A 25,905-nucleotide genomic window follows, 5' to 3' on the forward strand; every position below is an offset into this window, starting at 1 on the left:
TGTGGGCAGTCTAGGAGGTGGGAGGCGGGCTCTTTCTAGAACCCCTAAAGTTGCACCAGGTAAGGCAGCTGCCCTCGTTACCCTGTACTGCTGGGCCTGCCTGATGCAGGGGTCATGGAATCTCTCACCCTTAAAGGGGAGCAGCAGAGAAGGTGGGGGTAGAAAGGGATGGAGGCTCAAGGCAGTCACACCAGCTCACCAACACTTTTGTTGACCACCAGGCACTGGGGACACAAAGATGAACAAGATACCTGCCCTCAGGAAGTTCACAGGCAAGTAAAGAAGTGAACACAATTCCTTGCAATGCATGTCCTTGTAGAAGCAGGCACCCAGGACGGGACTTTGGGAGCAGGTGGTTTACTGGACAGTGAGAGAAATGGCAAGAGTGTCTTTACAGATGATGATGACATGTTGCAAAATCTCCATTGGTGGTGGGGAAGGGTGCTCCAGATGTCAGGTACTGCAGAGGCAAAGACTTGAGGGTGTGAGACTAGGAAGACACTCAGGGATGGTACTTAGAACAGGAAGAGCAAGAGGGCTTTGGCAAGACATGAGAGGCAGGCAAGGTTCAGGTAACAGTACTGGTCATTTTGACAGTAGATCTTAATCAAATACTTCATGAGGGAGGGTATGTGTGGCACACACAGGAACTGCATGACCACAGGAAGTGAGCCACTAACAGGAAGATGTGTGATCAGACCCACCACAGCATAGCAGAGATAAGAGCTGGAAGCGGCTGGAGACAGGGGCCCATCTGGTAGGCTGCAGTCACATTGCAAGCCAAAACCAGTTAAGGACCCACCAAGGCAGGAGCAAGCCAAGGTAGAACCAAGAGGGAGGGAATAGGTCTGCGAAGCACTCAGCACCCACATTGACAGGGCTTGGTGACTGACTGAAGGAGGAGGATCCGGGAGAAGAGAGGAGTCAGGGGTACCACTGGGGCCACCAGCTAAACCAGGACCCGAGCAGTGGAGACACTGCAAGCACCTGGCAGGTGGTGGTGCAATTCTAGTCACTGGCAACAAAGACAAGGCATTCATTTCCTTCGAATGTTCTATATTTAAAGACAAGTTTACTCTATATTATCCAGCCACAGTTGGGTGATTCGGAGAATTTTTTTTTTCTCCCCAAAGTGCACCGTTTCTCCCTGGTACAATAAAATTCACCTTTCCTCCCCTCCCTCCCTCTCTTCCTTCTCCTTTCTCTAGCAGGCTATGCTCACCAACTAGATATTTAAAGATGGTGCTGTTTGTCCCTGGGTAGGATTGGGCAGCCCGGGTGAGTGCCTGCTAACTGGCTGGGAGACTGGAAACTTCCCTGAGAATCAAGTCTCCTTTCAGTCATCTCTACTCTTCTTCTTGAATATTTGCTCCCCTGGGATGGATTTTCACATGAAATAAATGTCTGAATTAATCTTATTTTCAAAAGAAGAGAGACATCATATTGTAAAGACAGATCATAATCAATGTGTCCGGGAGGCTGGCTGGCGTGGGTATTTGTTTAGGGCAGGCTGAGCCGCAGGGGTCTGGACCTGGTGAAGCCGGATGCCCTGGCCTCTTCCTCCCTCTGAAACAGGCTCAGGCCTTCATGGGGTCTTTTGTTTTCACACTTAGACCATTTAGGGCTGGCAGCTTTGCATAGTGAATAAGGGTACTGTGTCCAGGGACAGGCCCTTAGCTACAGGAGCCGTCCCTTGGCAGATAACTGAAATGCTTCCACTTGAGATTTAACATTGGAGCTCGTAGATGACATTGCAGGCAAACTCTGCCTTTTGTTTTATTCTTATAAAAAACTACAAAACCCATACATGAGTACATAGATAAAAGAAAAAGTCCAGTAACACATGAGTGATATATGAAGTGTCTGGTATAAAAATTATACACTGGGAACATTATATGGGTAATATACAAACACGTGAGCCAGGTGAGGGGAACTTCACACTCTCTCCCACAGTTCCCACTGGGACTCTGCTGTGTCTTCCCAACCCTCTTTCTGTGCATTTCTATTTATTCCCATATGATACACATACATTATTTATTTTTCATTGTATGAATAGGATCAGATCAAATTCTTGGTACTTTTTTCTTTTATATGACATTCTATTTGGGGTTTCTTTTTAAAATATAAAACAATACACCCTTAACATAAATCCTCAAACTTTGTAGAGGGGTAAAGAGTAAAATAAAACAAAAATCAAAAACCAAGATCCTTTTCTTCCTGTCTCTCCATTCCTATGCCATAGAGCAAAGAGATAAACATATTTTTGTGAAATATGATCTTTTAGAAATGACCATGCACGTACAAGCATTTAAACACATGTGTCCTTAATGTGTTCATTTCATAGACGAGAAAGTAAGAGCTCAGAGAGGCCAAATGGTATATCCAAGGTCACACAGCAGCCTGCGGCAGAAGCAAATGTAGAAATTGATGCCCTGACTTCCAGAAAGCGTGACTTTTCCACTGTGCACATTAAGTTTGCCCAGAGCCAGCCTCAGCTGGTGTCTCTAACCTCTCGCCACTCTGGACCTTGTCTACAAGGTTGGTGACACTTTGCAATATGGCCCATGTCACCCTCCCCGCCCACAAATGCCCTGGGCTCAGTGTATTAATAGACTGCACTTGTGCTGGGCAGGGTGGGGCGGGTCCAGCTAATCATTTGTTTCTCTAAAACCTGCTGTCGCTGTCAGGGCTGTCGTCACAGCAGAACAGCACTGGCAAAGTCATTCAGCCAGCTTGTGTTTGCACTTTTGTTCCCCAAGTTACAATGACAGATGCCGAAAACAATCCCATTTCAGCCATGCCTTGCCCTGGTGGGAACTGACATCCAGTTCCAGCCATTCCTCCTCCCTAGTGCTAGATTCGGGGGCCACAGGCCCGACCTCGGGGAGCTCTGAGCTGGATGGAGGAGGTCAGGTGCACCCTGGGTAACCCTCCCTTTGTGGGCAGTTAGCTGGTGCTCCCTCCCTCTTCTCTTGTATGTGTCAGCCTTATCTGTCTTGGGCCCAGATGTGTCTATGGCATCGCCAACATCTGGCTGAAACAAGAAAAGTCAGTCGGCTGTAAGGATGTGTTTGTTTCTTGTTGACAACATCCCATCTGGACACCTGCGAAACACTCAGGTGGACACGCTCAGCACTGGCCACTTGTGTATTTGCTCTTGCCACCTAAGTTCACATGTCCGCTGAGGGCAGAGCCTGGACCTACGTACGAGCTGTCCGCAAGTCAGACCTGTTCAACTCCACTCAACCTTGCAGATGGACCTTCTGTTGGGAGGAGAAAAGAGGGAAGCACGGAACTGGACCTTGGGAACAGGAGGTGGTGGGTGGTGGGGTGGGGGAGGCAGGGGCAGAGTGAGGTGCCAGCAGTGGCAGAAACTGATCTTGAAAATGAGCCTCTGCTGACTTCACTGCGCTGCCTGGGACTGAGCTGGAGGCGTTGTCTCCAGGGGGGAGCTTCGCAGTGGGGTGGGGTCCTTCCTGTTCCTTCCTGTGTCTCCCTCACCCGCAGGAACCAGGCTCCCTTTCCTGCGCAACAGGCCCTCACCACAGATCTCCGGTTCTGCAGCGCCCTCTCGTGGGCAACTGGCGTCAGGCTGGACAGAATACAGGACACAGGCACACGGTCGCGGTCACGGCTGAGTTTAGACTCTTGTTTAAGTTCCTCCATCTGCTCCCACCACTGACTTAAAAAATTTTTTTTTAAATCTACTCAAACAGCTGGCTGTGTGCATCTATGTGTTTGTGCCAGGTGGAAATTTGCTCTAAGAGAGCAAAGCACCGAGAACTACAGCTCAAGTGTGTTCTGAGACAGGACAAAGTGTAAAATGGTGGTGTGTGTGTGTGTGTGTGAAATCCTGTGCTAGAGTGACGCTGCCAAGATTTCAAATGATTCTGGTACATCCTCTACACGCTCCAGTCCCAAGTCAGGCCGCCCTCTTTCAAAGGCTTCTGAGCCCCAGAGAGGGACAGGGTTTCCTTCCAGCCTTCCCAGGCCTGCTGCAGAAGGCCGGAGCGGACTGCGCAGAAGGAAGTGGGTTCCAAGCGTGTGTGGCCTCAGGATGGCAGAGCCTAGGTCTGCGATTGGTCCGTCAGCCGGGTGCCTGCCCGAGCTTGCTCCTGATCCAGCATGACCTGGCGAAAAGGCCCCAGCAAAGGTCTCCAGCCAGGCTAACTCCCAGTCCACCTTCACCCTCAAAACTGTGACCTGGAGGTGTCATCAGCTCATTTTACAGACGAAGAAACAGACATGGAGCAGTTGCCAGGGCCACAGAGCTGGGATGGCTCTGCTTCATTCCCAGGCAAACGGCCCCTCGAGATCCCACAGACACACAAGAGGGTGTCTCCATCTTCCCTCTCTACTGACCAGTGGTCCGAGAGAAGAGAGGGGCTGGCACGTGCAGCAAGGAGAGGCCCTGAGGCACACACCAGGAGAGGGAGGAGGGGCGAGGGAGGAGGGGCGAGACAAAGATTCAGACAGGTAGGGAAATACGCCACCCAACTCTCCCCGTGGGACTGGATTCTAGGGAAGAGACACATCCCAGGTTTCATTCCCAGACCTTCCAGATCAGAACTTCTGGGAGAGGGACCAAGGAATCTACATCTTAAGTTTCTTTGAGTGACAAAGTATGTCAATATCTGTATCTTACTTTGAAATGCATCAATAAAAGGAGATGAATTGGTGGATGGGTAAAGGGAGGGACTGATGGGTCAGACATGGTAAAGCAAATGCAGCAAAATGGTAACCAAGGAGTCAGAAGGTGGGTCACACTGTCCACTGCACAGTCCTTTTAACTTGCTTTATGTCTGAAAATTGCATCATAGGATGTGAGGGGAAGATCTCCCAAGTGAGAGGGCTGAGTAGACAGGCTGGGGACCACTATGGGCGGCAGAAGTCTCCCTCAGAAGACTCTTGGAGGAGCAGTTGCCCTGGAGGCCCCTCCCGTCCCCATCACCCCAGCCTCCAGCCTCATCTCCTCAGCCTCATGCAATCCCAGAATGCACAGCAGACTTGGGTGCTGTAGTCTGCCCCTTTGGGTCCTCCTGCTCTGTGCTGACCAGGATGTAGTGGGCTTTGTCCTGTTGGACTGGTGGTCTGAGGCTGGCCCACACGGGGGCAGCCCATGTCACCCATGTGACAAAGCCAGTCGCAGAGTGGATGTGGGGCAGATCACAGAGAGCTGTAGCTAGAAGTTCTCTTGGAAGAACCTGAAGCCAAACTGCTCACAGTGGCCCTTCAGCACCTTGGCCAGAGCTGGGGAACCGCAGAAGAAGACCTGCACCTTGCCCTTCTTTGCAACGGCCACTTTCTGGAACACCTGGAGTCAGAGGGTCAAAGAGAACAGAAGGAGGGGGAGTCCAGATCCACCGGTGCCGCACCCACCTGGAGACAGCAAGGAGCAGCCCGTTCTACACAGGAGGTTGAGGAACTCCCTGGCACAGCGACTGGGCTTCAGGGTGGGGCCCAGCACTCGGCCATTCACTCAGGATTCGACTTGTAACATGGCCCCGAAACCCAGGGAGGGGCTGGGGCTAGAATCAAGTAAGACCCAGGCCCTCCGCTCAAGAACCCACTTCTGTGGGAGAAACACTCTAAAAGTGATGCATAGTTGGCACACAATGAGACCTGTGCCCGCTGCTGCAGGAGCCCCTGGGCACACTGAACCCTGTGCTGGCCGTAGGCCATGATCTAGATGCCTCTTTCTTGAAGTCAGTTATTTTCCCACAATAAGGACCCTTTTGCACCCAAAATTCTGTTTATAAACTGCCTTTTGAAGAAAGTCCCCTCTGACACCCCCTCTCACATACTGCCCCTCAGCCCTCACGACCTGGTGCAGGTCTTCTACAGCAGGTTTAGAAGCTGTACTGTGTGGACCACCGCCTGCAAAGACTGTGCCCCAATTTTTCAGGGAAAAAAATGATTATTAAATATACTAACATGTAACATTATAACAACAATAATAAAACCAGTCTGAGAAGTAAAGTGGAAAGGTCACAAACTACTTCTCATCTATGGGCCTCAGTTTCCCCCATTTGTAACAGGATAGGATAAGACTTAATACTTCCCCAGGACTCTGACCTCTTGGTCTTCCTGGCTTTGGTTCATAGGACTTAAGACCTGAGAAGCCTTGGAGGGCAGGCAGACCAACTTCCTCTTAACCAGATGGGGAAACAGAATGGCACAAAGCAAACTAGGGATGGAGCAGAACGAGGGTCGCCTGGCTACCCTTCCTGCCCGGAGACCTCATCTGAACTCTGGATGCTAACCTCATACTTTGCCCCAGTGGCTTGACCCTGATCTCCCTTCTGCTGTCTCACTGGCCCCTGCAGGCAGTGGGGTTCCAGCTAGCCTTTACCTGACTCCAGTCGGGCCGCCCAGGCTGGGTATGTGTCTGGAGACCCGTAATAGAGTCCCTGTTCTCCTTCTTGGCCAGGAGGTCGAGGGCCATCTGCAGGCCAATGGCCTTCATGTCATTCTTGCCCAGCGCAGAAGTCATGTACCTGTGCAGCTCCAGGAAGCGGTCTGCGGGTGAGAGAAGAGCCTGGGGCCCAAGGACTAGCACCCATGTCGGGGACAGGATGCTGGCCACTACTTCACCCAGGGGCTTGGAGGAACACCAAGAGGTATGGGAATTCACACCTTCAGCCAACCATGTTTTCCCGGGATTCACCTTGTGAGTGATGCTGTAGAGAGAAAAGACGGCCCGCGGCTGGAGCTGGACCTGTACGTGCACGGCGAACACAAGATAATTTATGTCCAAGGCCTCGTGTGAGCCTCACAACCACTCCAGGGACTAGACCTTACATTTACAGAAGGGAAATGAATCCCAGAACGGTCCTTGGGCTCCAGAGCTCACGAGGTTGCACCCCTCACTGTCTGCCCTCAGTCTGCCTGGGGACACAAGTCACGCCCACATGAGAAGGTGACTTAGGCCAAAGGGTCAAGGGTTGAGTGAACGGCTCAGATGGAAAGTGCTACTCGTGTCCAGGGAAGGACTGGGCTGACAGAGCTGCTCCTGGGAAGGGGCACGACTGGGTTAGGTCTCGGGAGAGGGGCGAGGCTCAGAGGGAGGTAAAAGGAAGTCGTCCTAAGGGGACTTGCATGAGCAAAGGACGAGGGGCTGGAGCAAACGTGAAATTTGGGGGACAAGTGTGAGTGGCTGGCTGGAGCAGAGGAGGTGGGACCAGAGGCGCAGAGGCCAGAGGGTGAAGGGTCTTGAATGCTCCGGTGGGAACTGGCGGAAGCTCGAGGGCACCTGAGCAGAGTGCCACCTGGTGAAACAGCTCTCTGGCAGTGGTGTCGGGGGACTGAAGGGGAGTGGACTGGCTTCGGGAGGCCCTTTAGACCAGCACAGCCGCTCTGCTGTGCTGAAGGGTCTAGGGCATGGAGACATGGTTTGCTGGGGCCGGGGGGGCAACTGAGCTCCCAGGTGGGCACCTCTGTGTTCAAGCCGCTTCCCGTTTACTGGGTTGTGACACAATGTTACTGTTTTCTCTGCGTGTGCCATCATGAGGAAAAGATTGTGAGCACTGCTAGAGCTGTGCCTCATTCAGGCCAGGGGTGACGGGGCCCTGAGAGGATACTGCAAGAAGCATTCGTGAGCTGATAGTCACCCCATCCATCCCCTCCCCACCCTACGCCTCCACTGAAGAGTCCATGCCATCCCAACTCGCTCTCTGTTGTTCCATGTGCCACCATGAGCCCAGCTTTCAATTGCTTAAGGTCTCTGTCGCTGTCAAAATGGAAACGGGTCTAGGAGGCATGACACGTTTGTGTCACATGCCACTTGACTCTGAGTAGTGCTGGGTGTCCTTCAAGGGAGGGAGATGCATTCTAAGGGGTGGCCCTTCCTACACTGGCCTCAGAGTCACTGTACCCCAGGGGGGGAGAGTGGAGAGGAGACTTCATGGCCTAAAGGGAAAAGGAGCTGTGGGGGTGCCCTGGGGGCTCCCATCCCCTCCAAGCAGCTGTGTTTGTCTTCCCACTTCCTAAGAAATCATCTAAAGGAAGGAAAAAAAACCTATGTGCACAAATCCATTCATTTTAGATTTATTTATGAGAGTGGAGAATTAGGAATAAGTGAAAGGCCTAGTAACGGGAGCTTGGTCAAATTATTTATGGCATAACCGCTAATTGCATCGTTCATTATATAGCCATGAAATACTTCTGATTTTTTTGAGGTAGTGATTGAACTCAGGGGCATTTCCCACTGAGCTACATCCCTATCCTTTTTCCTCCCCTTTTCTAATTTTATTTTAAAGTTTTAAAATGACAACAACAGCAAATTTTTTCCTGGGTCAAATAACACTTGTTTTAAAAAAAGGCAGGGAGATATGCAAATGTGTGAATTTCTATTTCATTAAAAATAAGAAAAAAACTTTACTGTTCTTATCTCCCAGCTCCTGGTGTGAAACGTTAAGGACTGGCCCTAGACAGGCACACATGCACACACACATAAGCACACAGGCCTAGCTCTCCAAACTGCTTAGCAGACTCCAGACGTGTGGCAGCATGTCTTACTGTCTTCTCCCTGCCCTTCTCCCTCCCCATCTACCACCCCTCAAAAAAGACTCAGAAGTAAAGAGAGGTTGGGAGGTTTTTAAGTGGCTCATGGTGGGGCTGGAGCCCCACAGACCAAGCAAAGCATGTCTTGTACAGAAAGAAAAACAACAAAAAGTCCTCTTAGGATACAATTCATCAATTATGTGGAAAAACCCAAATGAGGCACCTGGCTGACCAACTCCCCACCCTTTCCCTAGTTTCCCATTTAACAGGAGACTTTGCTGAAGTCACAAAGACACCCCCAGCAGCTAGTTCCTAGCCAACAGGAGAAGCTTCAGTTTTTCCCAACCAGCTGTCACTTGGACGCCCTTCCCCTTCCCTAAGACAACAGGGAGACCACAGGGCAGACCAACGGAAGTGAGAAGGAGACAGGCCGGGACCACCACTACTCCCCATCGGGAGGTCAGCCTGGGGCGGGTTTTGCTCTCTCCTTCTTCAGCTGCTAGCAGCTGTCTCCCCTTTCCCACCGCCAAAGGTTCTGAAACTCTCAAAAGGGGCCCATGACTTAAGGACACTCCTACCACCCTTACAGTTCCCAGGCTGCCCCTCATCTAGCCAGAACAACCGCCTTGCCTGTTCTCCTTCACAGCAAACGAACCACCCAACAGACACCAGCCCACCCAAATTCCTGGCCCCGTGTGAAGATCACCAGCAAATCAACAAAACAAAATACGATCACACCCTCATCATTACACAGATGAGATTGCTAACACTTAATGTTTCCTTAACGGGTTAAGGAAACGGAATCATTCCACGGTTTCCAAGGAATCCAAATTCTGTCTCATATCAAGTCCCAATAGATGGGGCAAAGGGTCGCAGATGAGGATGGAGAGAGAAGAAAGGAGAAAAGTATTTTTAGCAAATGAAGAGGAAGGCGTGTCCACAGGAAAAGGCTTCATTGTCACCTCTTGGCACTCTTGTCTTGGTTGGCCCTCTTGGCACCAGAGTTGGCTTTAGGATTCACTGATTTGACTTTCTTGGACTTGGATGCCCTAACTGGTCTGACTTTGACAACCCTGGGCCTTCTGGCTTCTTGGTGTGGCAGCTGGCTTCCTCTTAGCCTTCATGACTTGGGTGACTTTGGGCTTCTTGCTTGGGGGTTGGGACACAGCCTTCTCGGGTGTGAATGCCTTCTTTGGTGTGGCCACCTTCTTGACTTCCTTCTTGGTCTTCCTGAAGGTCACTGACCTCCTGGGGTCATCACTCTTGGCCAGATAGAAGGAACCTGAGGCACCCACCCCTTTGGTGTGCTTGAGGACACTGGAGGTCACCAGGCGCTTGCTGGACAACTTTGTCTGGGAGTCGGAGTTCTCATCCCCCTTGTAGTGGCTCTTGATATACCTCTGGATGGACAGATTGGCACCAGGAGCCAGAGTGGTTCTTCTTGGCCTGGACGGTGGCCACACTGTGTCTGAGCACTTGGGGTGGTCTGTGGACTTCAGGAGGCCTGGCCCACTTGGGTTTGGCTGCAGGAATGGTTGTGGAGTTCTCAGTCATGGTGGCTCCCCTGGGCCTGCTGTTGAAGGTGCCTCCCAAAGCCTGAGCAAAGCCTGCTCGGGTCTGCTCTCAGGCCCCTGATTAGCAGGCCAGACTAGAGTTTGACTGCTGGGTCTGCACGTGAGGAGTCACTCTCTGCCTCTCCCGCCGGCATGGGTCACAAGAGGGCTTGCCGGGCCCCCCGCATGGGTCTGTGCTCAGCTTTTTTGCCTGGCTATGGCTCCAGCTTTAGCTCTGCCTACACTCTTCTGCCTCTTTTCCCCAGCTCTGCATCTCCTCAGCCCTTTTTAATTTTTTATTTTGAGACAGGGTCTTGGTAGGTTGCTGAAGCTACCTCAAACTTCTTGCCTCAGTCCAAGTTGCTGGGTTGCCTCAAACTTCTTGTCTCAGCCCAAGTTGCTGGGATTACAGATGTGTATCACTATGCTTGGCTGATTCTACTACTATTATTGAGCATCTATAATTACTGAGGTGGATGACCAGGGAGAGAAAGAGACCCTTAGTAGAGGAAGACCTAATCTATGAGCATGAACAGTCATGCTTGTCTCTTTAGATGAACAAAACCTCCAGCATATGCTTATACCAGATCAATCACAATGAAAACATAATTGATTTAAATGTGACCAGATTCAAAGACCTACATTGATTTATGACTACACTGCTTAACCAGGAAGAAACATTCTGAACCACAAATATCAAATGATGAACGTGAGATTTGACTTTCACAATGAAGCCTTGCCTGCACAACTGCACTTTTCTTCCATCATATAGAGAAAGTCCTATATATAGTGAGAAAGCCCAGCCCAGGGTACATCATCGTCTTTTCTGAGAAGTAAAGGTTATCTGCACCCTGGCTTTGGGGTGTGTACACCTTTGTTTTGCTGTCTTTTAATAAATATTTGTTTGTGCCTTGCTTTTGACAATGGTGAAGGTCAACGACCCACTCAGCCCTAGTTGAGATTCTACTGCTCCCTTGAAGGGACTTCCTTGGATCCCTTTCTGGTGACATTCTTTTAGTGACTATAAAGGGACTATAAATCGAGGCACTAACTTTCCTTTCCTTTCCTTTTAGTTTTTGCCTTTTAATTGCATGGCATTCTCCGCAAACCTAAATTCCCTTTGACCAAAAACAAGTTGGAATATGCTCTGGAGGATTCAAGATGGCAGATTAGAGTTAGTCTGCATTTCCAGCTGCTTCATGGCTCAGGATTCAAGAAAACAGGTGTGTACCTTCTCAGCACCCTGAGGGAAAAATGGAAAGGCCAATGGGGCAGAGGGAGTGTCTGTCCATCCTCATTGATAGTTTTGACCACCCTAGTGGAGACCCTTCTATTGTTTTTCATTAAGAATCTTTTTTTGGGCTGGGGAGATAGCTCAGTCGGTAGAGTGCTTGCCTTGCAAGCACAAGGCCCTGGGTTTGATCCCCAGCACCGCAAAAAAAAAAAAGAATCTTTTTTCCTTTTTTGGGGGAAGGGGTGTTCTTGCTGTGCTGATTGGTTTGTGAATAGACATACAAATACATATTTTTTTTTCTCATTTTTAGCATTTTTAATGATTTTTAGCTACTTTTCCTTGTCTTTTGAGGGTTAGGGGATTTTGTTTGTTTATTTTGGTTTTCTTTTGTTTGCTTGTTTCTTTTGGTTCTCTTCCTCTCCTTCTACCAAATTCTCTTGCTCCCTATCTTCACTGTTTTTTCTATTTTTTCTCCTTTTTTTAATCTTTTATAAGAGATTTTATTAAAGATTACTAAACCATATCTAAAGTAATATGCTACATTAATACTACCCATTTGGATTACTACACTGGAATTTGTATATTAATATTTCTGTTCTTATGTTTAAATTTTTTTAAGTGGTACTTTATTTTATTTATTTATTTTTTTCTTCCTTTTTTGTAGTCATTACTTGCTGCACCTCTTTTGCGTTCCCTGTTCACATTCTGAACATTCTAAACTTTCTTTTACCTTCCTATTTTACTTTTTCTTAACAAACTTCATTTTTACCACCTTTTAGAACTATTTGCTTTATGTAACCCTTGTTCTACCATTGTTTTTGTTTGCAGCTACTAGTACTGTGTATGAATCGTTGACATTGTTTACTTTAATGCAAGATCTAGTTCATGGCTATTTATTATTTTTGTTGTTGGCAATTGCTTTCCATCATTTTCTAATTTTGTGAAAATTAGTGTTGTAGATGTCACAATAGGTACCAGGTATTTATTTTAATGCTGTATATTGTTTGATTCAGTTGTTACTATTGATTGTTTCCCCCTTTTCTGTGATGTGCTTGTAATTTACAGGGGCACTACAAATTCACAGGGTATAGATTCTGCTGCTGAACTAAACCCAGTCAAGAGAGAATTCACCTTGCTCCACACACAAATTAATCACAATCAAACTTCTTTTCTTTGAATACAAAGAATAGAAGAGGCCACTTCACAGAAGAGGATATACAGGTGTTCAACAAATAGATGAAAAAGTGCTCATCATCTCTAATAATTAGAGAAATGCAAATTAAAACCACCCTAAGATTTCATCTAATTCTAATTAGAATGACTATTAACAAGAAAATAATCAATAATAAGTGTTGGTGTGGATGTGGGGAAAAAGGCACACTCATACACTGCTGGTGGAGTTGCAAATTGGTGCGGCCACTCTGGAAAGCAGTATGGAGATTCCTCAGAAAACTTGGAATGAACCCACATTTGACCCAGCTATCCCACTCATTGGTTTATACCCAAAGGACTTAAAATCAGCATACTACAGTGATGCAGCCACATCAATGTCCATAGCTACTCAATTCACAATAGCTAGATTGTGAACCCAACAAAGATGCCCTTCAAATAATGAATGGATAAAGAAACTGTAGTATATATACACAACGGAATATTACTCAGCCATAAAGAAGAGGCTGAATGTTTTCTCTGATAAGTGCATGACAATATATAACAAGAGGGGTGGTGGACGGAAGAGAAAAATGAAGGAACACTGGATGGTGTAGAGGAAAATGGGGTGGGAGGGGGTTGGGGAATGAAAGATAGTAGAATGAGACAGACAGTATTACCCTATGTATATATATGATCACATGATTGGTGTGAATCTACATTGTGTACAACCATAGAAATGAAAAGTTGTACCCCATTTGTGTACAATGAATCAAAATGCAGGCTGTAAAAATTAAAAAATGTAAATAAAAGACTTACTTTCCCTAAGTAATAAAACCTAACAGATATAAGAAAATTATCTTGATAGATAAGAGATCAATGTTTCAGACTTTGCTTCATATCAGTACATTAAAATTTAAATAACTTTTAAAAAGGATGATATAAAATTAAACAATATAAATTAAAAAAAAAAAAAAGAGGCAAAACACTGAAACTAAGAACCAGACTCTATGTAGAAATGACTACATGGTGGTTGGCGGCAAGGCCTCAGGTCCCACTCATGGACATCTACTCCTGAAGCAAAAACAGAGAGAATTGACACAAAAGGTGTGGCTATCATACCTAATCTAGATTACTCTGGGACACTAGGGCAAGGGAAAGCTGTGCCCTATAAAGGCCCACACATGAGCATGGAACAGAAATCCATACCAACAGATGCATAAAGCCCAACACAGGAAAACAAGAAATACGAAAAAAATTAAGGTAACAAAAGGCCTCCTAAAGTTCATAATTTGCTAGCAACTGACTCCAGATATTGAGGTGAATGAAATATCAGATAAATAATTCAAACAATGATTATAAAAATGTTTAATGAATTCCAACAGAACACAGAAAAAAATGAATGAATTAAGGAAGTCAGTATAGGATATGAAGGAGAAATCCAATAAGTAGCTAGAGATTAAGAACAAAAATTTTGGAAATGAAAGCCACAATAAATTAAATAAAATGTTCAGTTGAAATCTTTCTAATAAGGTAGACAGAATCTCAGAGCTGGAAGACAAACTGATCAACCTTGAACATTCAGACAGTATTAAAGAGAACAAATAAGTTACCATGACCAAAATAAACAAGAACACTTGGACAACACCAAGAGAACAATTTAAGAATCACTGGAATTGAAGAGGATTGTTAGAGGCTAATTGCATGGATAATTCGTTCATGAAAATAATAACGGAAAAGTTTCCAAACTTTGCAAATGAGGTGAACATCCCGATACAGGAAGCATTCAGAACCCCAAACAGACAAGATCAAAAAAGAACCTTTCCATGACACATTATAATTAAAATGCCTAAGGTAAAGAATAAGGATAAAATTTTAAAAGCCTCAAGAGAAAGACATCAGGTCACATTTAGAGGCAAGTTAATCAGAATTACATCTGATTTCTCAGCACAAACTCTAAAATACAAATAGGCTTAGAATTATGTATTCCAATCCCTGAAAGAAAATAACTGTCAACCAACATTCCTTATCCAGAAAAGCTATCCTTCAGAATAAAAAGAGAAATAAAAACTTTGCAATTTAAGCAGAAACTTAAAGAATTCATGACTATTAAGCCAGCACTACAGAAAACACTTAAAAGAAATACTTCACACAGAAGAAGCAAAAACAAACTCGAGAGCTGACAAGACAACAAATTTCACTTGAAGAGTAGCTAAGCAAATGAGAAACAGGACCAAATTAAACATTAGAAATAAATCAAACCACAAGAATAATAAAAATTGCATGTAAATGGTCTTAACTCTTCAATTAAAAGACATAGGCTCACAGAATGAATTTTAAAAAGCAAGAACCAACTATATATTGTTTCCAAGAACTCACCTTATAGGCAAAGACAGCCACAAGCTGGAAATGAAAGATGGAAATTGACATACCATGAAAATGGAGCCTAAAAGCAAGAGTAGATACTTCAAGCAGACTTCAAGTCAAAATTAATCAGAAATGACAAAGAACGTCACTTCATATAGGTAAAGGGAATAATACAAGAAAAGGTTATAATGATAATAAATATTTGTGCCCCAAATGTTGGTGCACCTAATTACATAAAACAGGCACTACTGAAACTAAAACCTCACCATGATACTGGGTAATTTCAACACATCTCTGTCACCAGTAGAGAGATCTTCCAGACATAAACTCAGTAAAGACACTTTTGAACCCCCCCAATATTATAAATCAAATGGACTTAACAGACATCTATATAATATTTCATCCAACAACAGCCAAACACAATTTCTTCTCAGCGACTCATGGAACTTTCTCAAAAATAGACCAAGCAAACCTTAGCAAATACAAAAAAGTTTTTATATAATTCCTTGCATGTCATCTGATCATAATGGGATGAAAGTAGAAATCAACACCTATAAAACTTACAGAAACTATAAAAACATGTGGAGATTGAACAATACAATTTTGAATTAATGGGTGATAGAAGAAATCAGGATAGAAATTTTTAAATTCTTAAAATTAAGCAAGAATAGTGATACAACATATCAGAAACTCTGGGACAATACAAAAGTGGTTCTAAAAGGAAAATTTTAAACTATGAATGACTATATAAGCAAATCAGAAAGATCCAAAATAAACAGTGCAATGATGCATCTCCAGGTCTTTGGAAAGCAAGAACAAACTAATTTCCAAACCAAAAGAAAGAAGGAAATAATAAGATCAGAGCCAAAATCAATGAAATTGAGAATAAAGAAATCATACAAAGGATCAATGCAATGAAGAGTTGGTTTTTTGAAAAGATAAACGAGATTGATAAGCCCTTATCCAAACTAACCAAACAAAAAAGAGAGAAGACCTAAGTTAATAAAATTAGAGATGAAAAAGGAGAAATCACTACACCTATAACATAAATCCAGATAATCATTAGGGACTATTTTGAAAATATATACTCCAATAAATTGGAAAATGTAGAAGAAATTGATATGTTTCTAGAAACATATGATCTGCCAAAACTGAATCAAGAGAACATAGAAAGCCTAAACAGACCAGTAGCTATCAATGAGATAAAATCAGTAATAAAAAGCTTTCTAACAAAGAAAAGCCCAAATCCAGAGAGATTCTCAGCTTAATTCTACCAGACCTTTAAATAAGAACTAATGTCAATGCTCTTCAAATTATTCCATGAAATAGGGATGGAGCACTTCCACAATCATTGTATGAAGCCAGTATCACTCTCATACCAAAACCAGAGGACACATCAAGGAAAAAACTACGGACCAATATCCATGATGAACTTTAATGCAAAAGTCCTTAATAAAATATTAGCAAATCATATTCAACAGTATTGTAGAAGTTGTACATCACAGCCACATTGGTTTCATCTCAGGAATGCAAGGATGGTTTACCATACACAAATCAATAAATGTAATTCATTGCATAAATATAATTAAGAAAAAAATCATGTAGCCATCTCTATAGATGTGGAGAAGGCCTTTGCCAAAATTCAGCACCAATTCATTATAAAAGTACTAAAGAAACTAAAAATAGAAGAAACCTACCTCAACATCACAAAGGCTATATAAAACAAACCCAAAGCCAACATCACTGTGAACAGGGAAAAACTGAAAAATATCCAATACTCCTATTCAATATAGTCCTAGAATTTCTAGCCAGATCCATTAGGTAAGAGAAGGAAATAAAAAGGATAAAAATAGGAAAAGAAATCAAGTTATCACTGTTTGTAGATGATATGCTTTTAAACCTAGAAGATACAAAAAAAAAAAAATCTCCACCAAATGACTGAAGAGCTAATAAGTAAATTCAACAAAGTAGCAGATTACAGAATCAACATACAAAAATCAATAGCTTTCTCATACACCAACAATGAATCTCCTGAGAAAGAAATAATGAAAACAATCCCATTCACTATAGCCTTGAAAAAAAAAAAAAAACCACCCTAGGAATAAATCTAATCAAGGAGGTGAAAGACCTCCACAATGATAACAATAGAACATTGAACAAAGAAATTGAAGATGACACAAGATGATGAAAAAAATTTCCCATGTTCATGGATAGACAGAATTAATATTGTTAAAATGACCACACTAGACAATGGTGACAAAAACACACACTGGAGCAATGACAGCCTTTTTGACACATGGTGCTGAGAAAACTGGTTATTCATATGTAGAAGAATGAGACTAGATTCTTTTATCTCGCCCTGCACAAAGTGAAGTCAACATGGATCAAAGAAGACCTAGAAATTAGACCAGAAACTATGCAACTCCTAGAAGAAAACATAAGCTCAACACTCCAGCATTTAGGTTCAGGAAGTGACTTTCTCAGTAGAACTCCTACAGTTCAGGAAATAATGCAAAGAGTTAAAAAATGGGATGGCATCAAATCAAAAAGTTTTTGCACAGCAAAGGAAATAAGAATATGAAGATAGGACCTGAAGATCAGATAAAAGACTTGTTAGCTATTCTTGTGATAGTGGATTAATATCCAGCATATATACAGAACAGAAAAATTTTAAAACCAAAAAAAGAAATAACCCAGTTAATAAATGTGCAAATGAATTAAACAGATACTTCTCAAAAGAAGAAACACAAATAGCCAACAAATACATAAAAAAAATTTCAACATATTTAGTAATTTGGGAAATGCAAATCAAAACTATACCAAGATTTCATCTCATTCCAGTTAAAATGGCAGTTGAGAATGAAAACAATAATAAATGCTGGAGAGGATATGGGGGTAAAGGAACACTCACACACTGATGTGGAATTATAAATTAGTACAACCACTATGAAAATCAGTACAGAGGTTCCTCAAAAGACTTGGCATGGAACCACCATATGATCCTGCTTTATCACTCCTTGGTAATTTTTCTAAAAAATTAAAGTCAACATACGTCAATGACACATTCAGATACATGTTTATAGCAACACAGTTTATAATAGCCAAACTATGGAACCAGTCTAGGTGTCCATTAATAGATAAATGAATAAACAAAGTGTGGGATATATACACAATGGAGTTTATTCAGAAACAAAGGATGAAGTTATATTATTTGCAGAAAAATGGATGGAATCTGAAAACATTATGTTAAGCAAATAAGACAAATTTAGAAAGTCAAGTGTTGTATGTTTCCTCTCATGAGGGATCTAAGAAGAAAAAGGAAAAGAAAGGTGGGGTGGAATCACATGAAAATCAAAGGTAGATCAATAGAGTAGAGGAAAGGGACCAAGGGGAATAGGAGGGGAAGCAAAGGGGAAATACTGGAGAGTGATATTGCTCAAATTATATTGTTATATTGTGTGCAAGTATGAATATGTAACAGTGAATCCCACCATTATGTACAACTGCAATGCACCAATAAAAACATGGGACAAAACCAAATTGGACAAAGGTGTCAGGGGAATGCCCCAAAGACATGCATCAGTCACACAGGGAATAGTCCCATCCCTGGGTCAGATGGGACTGAGGAGGCTGTCGGGAGAGGAGGGACATTAATATAAGGCCTGATCCACTGATGTTCTAAGCCATTTTCCTTGTTTCCTTAGAATAAAATTCCCGAGACCCTGTCAGAGTGAGCGGATTCTGGACCAACTTGTCAGAAAAGCTAACTCTATTAAGTTGCACATTTTGGATTCAAAGCACACAAGGACCCCTCCTCTGGCTCACTTACTTTGACGTTCTTTCCCCTGTAACATGGATGAGTTGTTTCTAACCTGTTGCCTTTTCCTCCTCCCTCTTCCTTCTGTTTGCAATGTGAACTCATATTTAACCCTCCTTGTAAGCCTCCACAAATGAATCTTACTTTCTTAACAGCGACTCCTTCTCAGTTTTTTACTTGGATCACCCACCCAGACCCTTCTCTGCACTTTTCACTTGGATCATTCACCCAGATCCTTCTCTGCACTTTTTTTTTAGAACAGCACCTGGAATATGAAGCTATGAAGATTTTTAGTCCCTTACAGATACAGCTTTAAATGGAAATGGGCCCCTTGTCTAGTGTCTGATTATTTCTGGGAAAGAGTTTTCTTGTTGGCATCATTTAATTGATTAAGTCACTGCCCCTCCTCTTAAATCAGCAACAGCTCTTCTAAGACATATTTTGTTTTGTTCATTAAACCCACATACTCTGAAAAAACTTTTACAAGGATTTTGTGTCATTTCTGTTCTTTGTGTGAGTCTGTGTGTGTGTGTGTCTGTGTGTGTGTGTGTCTGTGTGTGTGTGTGTGTGTGTGTGCGCGCGCGTGTGTGTTACTGTTGGGGGGAATTGAACCCAGAGCTTCATGCATGCTGTGCAAGTGTTCCACCACTAAGCTACATCCCCAACCCACTCATTTCTATTTTTAGGGAAATTAGTTACCTTTCATAAAAATCTGAAGACTCAGTTGCTGTGCTATCTAACTTTGCCTTTCATAATTATTATAAAGAAACGCAGCTCTCCCTGTGTGCTCTTGGTAATGAGACAGTATTTCCTGTGTACTCATGGGTCTTCAGGATTGCCTGAAGAAAAATTGCCTCCAGGAGATATGAATGCCCTCTACCCTGCAGAAGGCCACAGCAGATAAACTAGCATGGCCTAATATGGGGCAGGAAACCCAAAGTGTTTTAAGGATAGTGGAGTCTTTTCTTTATTTCTTTCTCTTTTCCTTTAGGTTTACACCAGAAGATTTTAAGTATTAAAAAAATACTTAGGATATGTTACGATATGGGTAATTCAACATCTATCCCTATAAATTTACCTTTGGGTTACATATTAATAATTGGCATTATCAGATTCAAAGTGCAGATCTTAAAAAAGACACCACCATATGATTCCTTGTTTAATAGAAGGCATGAGAAAGCACATGAGTAAACCAATAAATTGTGATAAAATCCAGGAAGTTACTCAGGAAAAGGGTAAGAATCCTGCCTTGCTCTTAAATAGGCTTGCTGAGACCTTGAAAAAGTACACCAATATTGATCCAAATTCTCATGAGGAACAGATTCTCCTGAGGGCTTATTTTATTAGCCAGTCTGCTCCAAACAATGGAAGAAAATTTAAAAAGCAGACTATGAACCCTCAGAACCCTATCAACCAACTTCTAAATTTGGCCTTTGGGGTTTTCATAACAGGGAAAAAATAAAAGAGACCAAAAAGCCTTGGAGGGGACAACAGGCAAGAGAACAAACCCAATTACTTGCCTTAGTATTGGGCAACAGTCTGCCCCTTACATGCCCAAAGGCTCCATGTAAAAGAAGGAAAAATAACTCAGGACCTAGAGGCTGCTACCATTGCAAAGGGCCTGGGCAGTACAACCAGACCTTCCCCAGGCGAGGTCCACCCCTCTATAAAGAGGGAAATCACTGAAGACCAGATTGTCCTCACCTCTGAAGGGAGGGGAGGCCATCTGCTCCTATTACGGCTGCTTGGGGTACTGAGGATGCCCGAGTCTCTCAAAGCCCCTTTGATTAGCTAGTCATCATTTCAGAAGAGCCTTGGTGACTCTTGACATGGCAGGTAAAGGTATTAACTCCCTTTTGGATGCAAGAGCTCAATTCTCTGCCTTTCTCAAACTTTCTGGGCCTCTTTCTAATCAGACTTGTGTTGTGGCTAGTGTTGATGAGATCCCTAAGGTCAAATAATTTTACACAACTCCTGACTTAAAAATTTAAAAGCTTAATTTTCCACTCAAGATTTTCTGATTCTAAAAAGATTCCTCACTGGATCATCTCCTTACAAATGAAAGGACTCTTTTCAGGTTCTTTTAAGCACCCTCATAGCAGTTAAATTATAGGGACACACTTTTCAGAATTAAACCTGGTCCTGTTGAGACCCTACAGGATTTGCCTTTATCTGAAAATAGCCCTTCAGACCCATTCAGAAGATGTCTCCTTTACTTGTGAGTCACTAGAAAACCTCCAAATCTTATTCAAGGGGAAAAAGAGCTGCTCAAGACACGTTTCTTGTATATGATATGTCTAGCTTCCTGTCCACACAGCTCTCTTATTAGTGATTGGCACCATATTATATTCCATTTGAACTTTGTGTTTTTAACCTTCTTGTAAATTTCATATCTTCTAGGATGACTCAGTTTCACTTAAAGATGATGAACACTCTATGGGTCCCAGTCTGTTTCCTCTGCTAAACCATAATCTCTCCCCTTGCCCCCACAACATCGGACAAGCAGAGACTTTTAATCCCTGATTAGGTAGGAGACAAAGGCCTTCTCCATCTTAAAGAAGCTATAGAAGATGGATCTTCCCCCTTCTGGAAGGGATCCAAGGGATCAAGGGATCAGTTGGAGATGGGGAATGAGCATGACCAGACATGCTTGTCTCTGTAGTTAGATGAAGAAAACCTCCAGCATATGCTTAGATCAATTAGAATGAAAACATAATTGATCTAAATTCCATCAGATTCAAAGACCTATACTGATTTATGACTAGACTGCCTAACCAAGAAGAAACATTCTGAACCATAATATCAAAGGATGAACATGGGATTTGATTTTCACAAAAGCTTGCCTATAAATCTGCTCTTTTCTTCTGTTACATGGGAAAGTCCTATAGAGAGATACTCAGCCCTGGGCACAGTACTGTCTTCTCTGAGAGGCGAGAGGTGTCCACACTCTGCCTCTGAGGTGTGTATACTTTGATTTTATGTCTTTCAATAAATCTTTGCTGTTGCTTGCTTTTATGTGTTCTGAAATTCTTTTCAGTGATTTAAGTCAAGAACCTACTCAGGACAACTTGTGATCTCACTGCTCCCTTGGAGGGACCTCCTCAGACACCTGGTCAGGGACATTACTAATGCTTCTACTATTACTAAATTTATTGAGTATCTATTAAGTTCCAGGTACTGTTCTAAGGGCTCTATGGGTGACTTGTCACTTGATCCTCATGATAATCCTATGAGTGGATACTAGTAGTATCCTTATTTTCCACATGAGGAAACTGAGGCAAAGTAGTTAAGTAATATGCTCAAAGTTCTCAAATCATCAAGGAAAAAGACTCAGAGTGAATAATGCTTAAGCTACAGAAGTTCAAAATGATAAACCACAATTTCTTTCATTCAAACTTTGACATATAACTAAAAATTAGAAGCCACAAATTTCAGCAATTAATAGCAATTAATGAGAAATCTTGAAAGATATTTGATGTAATAAAGTCATTGACTCAAGTGGTTTTGAGGATGCAAAACTTCAGTTTACCCTTTGTTTACACAGATCAGGGAGAAGCAAACAGCAAATATTTATGTACCAGTAACTAGAAGATTTATATTAAATCCAAATCTTTCCTCTAGCTTGTCATCACAAAATTGAGTTTCTACTGAATTAATGTATGTAAAAACATTGAGGATGGAGTCAATGCTCTATAAATATTTGCTGTAACTGTTATTTACAAGAAAGGGCAAGGAACTTTCCTGCAATATTCCAAGGTTTAACAGTTATCTCCCAGAGACTGCTGACGTGAACTTTAAAGCTTTGAATATTTGTTATAGTAAGCTACATCTGTTTGACTGTTCCTTGTAGAAAACTGTGTTTGTTTACTTGAACTTTTAAACTGTGCCTATCAAAGGAATTTGAATTCACTCATGACAACTTGTGATAATTAAAAAGCCACATAAGATCCAGTTCCCAGGAACTCAACTACTCTAAAAACCCACACCAATTCTCTTAAAGTTAGAAACATATCTAAAGATATTCATCTTTCTATGCTGTTACACAAGAAAAACAAAACAGCAAATAATGAATCTAGAAGAATTACTTTAGAACACAGTACAAAACATCTGTGTTTCACAAAGCACCATGGAGACAGTGATATGACCCAGAGAAACATTTTTTCATAGTTAGAAATGATGACAGTAAACACTTAGTAAAAATTGTAGGATACAACATTTGGAGACCAGAGCAGGTGAGGGCAGGGGGACAATATTCAAACATTTGTTTCTGATAAAAATATAAAAGGGACCAAACTGCATTGCCTTGGACACTCCACATTCTGCCTGCCACCTCACCAGGAAAGAAGCTAAGCCCCCGTCCTCGATAAACATATGTGCTAATTTACTTTGGCCTTGACTAATGGATCATGTACGCTGAAAGTTTGTGTTGGAGTAAAAAGATCCATATTTACCCTCCCACCTTGTATAGTTAGGGATATGTACAAAATATATGAGGCAATGGTTTCCAGCCGGTGACAGATATTTGTCAGCGCCAGGAAACAAATGAAACAAGTCCTACATTGCCTGGCACTAGTCTTACCAAGGTGAAGAGGCAGAAATTGGAGTGCAGGGAGACCAAGTCAGCTAGAATTTGCTAGAGACCATACTGGAAAAGGGAACTATAGAAAAGAAGAGGGGAAAGAAAGAAAGGAGAGACTTTGGAAGGGAGGGATGGAGAGAAGGAAGGAGAAGATAAGGAAGGAAAAGGGACCCTGGAAAAAAAAAAAGAAGGCAGGACACAGCACACTCACTGGAAATCTGCATAAAGTTTCCTCTGAGTCTTTGAGTGCTAATCTGTACATGTGTGAAAGAAAATTACCAGAAAACACGAGGAAGAATAACATCTAGTGTTCAAGCAGAGCTGGGAATTTGTGTTCCCACCAAGAAAGAGTGGAGAGATCTTGTAATATATAGAGCACAAGGTAGAGTCCTCAGAAGTGTATCATCTTAGTTCTAGGACTAAATATACAAAATCCTGCTCTGGACCCACTCTAACAAAAGCTAAGAGAGAGTCTTAAAAGAGTCCTACATGGGGCTTGGATTGTGGTCCAGTGGTCCCACACTCCCTAGCATGAGCGAGGCCTTGGGTTCAATCCTCAGCACCACATAAAAATGAAATAAAGGTATTATGTCCACCGACAGCTAAAAAATATATAGAAAATATAGGTCCATTGACAACTAAAATAAAATTTAAAAAAAGAGTACTACATTACTCAACTGTGCACTAGAACAAAGTACTGTACTATTAAAAGAAATGTCACAAAATCTAAAAAAAAAAAAAACAATTTAAAATTCACAGTGCTTGATATCCAATAAAGAAAATAAGCATACATACAAAGAAGAAGAAAAAAAAATGGGATAAAATTAGGAATTAGAAATGGGTCCAGAGAGAGCAGACATGATGAAATTAGTACACAAAGATGTTGAAACCATATTATAAATATGCTTAAAAATATCAAAGCAAATAAACAGAACAAATATGATGGGGAAAGAAATGGAAGACATAAAATGGAACTTCTACTGAAGAAAAACATAATAACAGAAATGAAAATACATTGAATAGAATTAACATCTATTCTAAATCCTCTGATTTTACACATAAATTTCAGAAGCAGCTTGACACCAACATCTAATTTTCAAAAAACCTGATCAAATTTTGATTGGAATAGAAATAACAGAAAAGGCACTACAGAAGAAAAGACCTATTAACTTAGAGGCATAGCAATATGAAGACATAGCAATAAAAACTATTCAAAATGAAAAGAAAGTGGGGGTGGGGGCAGGGAAAGAAATACACTCTCTCAGTCACCTGTAGGATAATATCAAATGGTCTAATATATGAAAAATTGAAGTGACAAGAATGGGAAAGAGAAACAGAAAGAAAAAAAAAAAACACATAAGAAAAAATGCCTGACAGATTTCAAAATTTGATGAAAACTCTAGATCCCAGAAGTTCAATGACCTCTGAGAACAAGAAACATAAACAAAAACACACAAAGAGTCATGTAATAAAATTGCTGAAAACCAGTGATAAAGGGGAAAAGCATCTTATGTGGTAAAAGGAGGAAAAAATTACTAAAGAGGAACAAAGATAAGGACAACAGTTACCTTGTCAAAACTATGCAAGCCAGAAGACAATGGAAAGTATCTTTAAAGAAACAAAAGAAAAAAATTAACTGTTGACAATATTGTTCAAAAATCAAGGTGAGACCAAGCACATTTGTGCCCACTCATAATCCCAGCAGCCTGGGAGCTGAGGCAGAAGGATCAGAGGTTCAAAGTCAACTTCAGCAATTTAGCAAGGTTCTCAGCAACTTAATGAGACCCTATCTCAAAATAAAAAATACAAAGGGCTAGGGATGTGGCTCAGTGGTAAAGCACTCCTGGGTTCAATCCTCCAGTACAAAAACAAACAAACAAACAAAACAAAAGGTAAGAAAAAGACTTCTGTAGAAAAAAAAGCTAAAGGAATTATCTGCATTTTTTTAGATCTGCAATACAAGAAATAATAAAGGGAGTTTTTCAAGCAGAAGGAAAATTATACCAGATAGAAAATTGGAACTATGCACAAAAATGAAATGAACCAGAAAAGGTAAGTAAGTGTATAAGTGTAAAAGAGGTGTTTTTTTATTTTAAATTTCTTTTTTGAAAGATAATTGATTATTTAAAGCAAATTAATAAAACAAGGTATTGTAGGATTTATAACAAATGTAGTAGTAAAATGTATGACAACAAAGCACAAAGGACAAGAAAGGAGAAAATAGAAAATTGTATTATGGTAAGGATTATACTATACAGTAAGTAGTATAATGGTATTTGAAGATAGATTATAATAAATTAAAAATGTATATTTAAAACCACAGACATCATTACCCTATGTACATGTATGATTACACAAATGGTAAGAATCTACATCATGCACAACCATAGAAACAAAATGATGTACTCCATTTGTGTATGATGAATCAAAATGCAGTCTGTAAAAATAAAAATAAAAACAAAAACAAAAAACCCAATAGCGACCACAAAAATAATAAAATGAAGCAAAATGGTTAGTAATCAAATAACAGAGATAAATGGTATTACAAAGATATAAATTAATCCTAAAATATACAGAAAAAGAAGAGAAAAGGAAAAAAGAAGAGCAGGGACAAACAGAAATCAAAACCAGGATGGTAGATTTGAATACAATCATATCAATAATTATGTTAAATATTAATGGACTAGAAACTCTAATTAAAAGG

At 41.9% G+C, this 25,905-nt stretch overlaps 1 protein-coding gene and 1 pseudogene across 1 annotated transcript in view; both read right to left on the reverse strand.

Moving 5' to 3' along the window:
- Positions 1-5,182: 5,182 nt before the first annotated feature.
- Nox5 (NADPH oxidase 5) overlaps positions 5,183-25,905 on the reverse strand; it is a 49,934-nt gene continuing 29,211 nt past the window's right edge. The window contains 2 exon segments of the mRNA XM_047539278.1: positions 5,183-5,314; positions 6,353-6,519. Coding sequence (XP_047395234.1) covers positions 5,183-5,314; positions 6,353-6,519 — 299 coding nt within the window.
- Positions 9,461-10,056, reverse strand: LOC124973213 (histone H1.0-like; annotated as a pseudogene).

The sequence above is a fragment of the Sciurus carolinensis genome, chromosome 2, assembly GCF_902686445.1.
Source record: "Sciurus carolinensis chromosome 2, mSciCar1.2, whole genome shotgun sequence".
NCBI classification, from domain to species: Eukaryota; Metazoa; Chordata; class Mammalia; order Rodentia; family Sciuridae; genus Sciurus; species Sciurus carolinensis.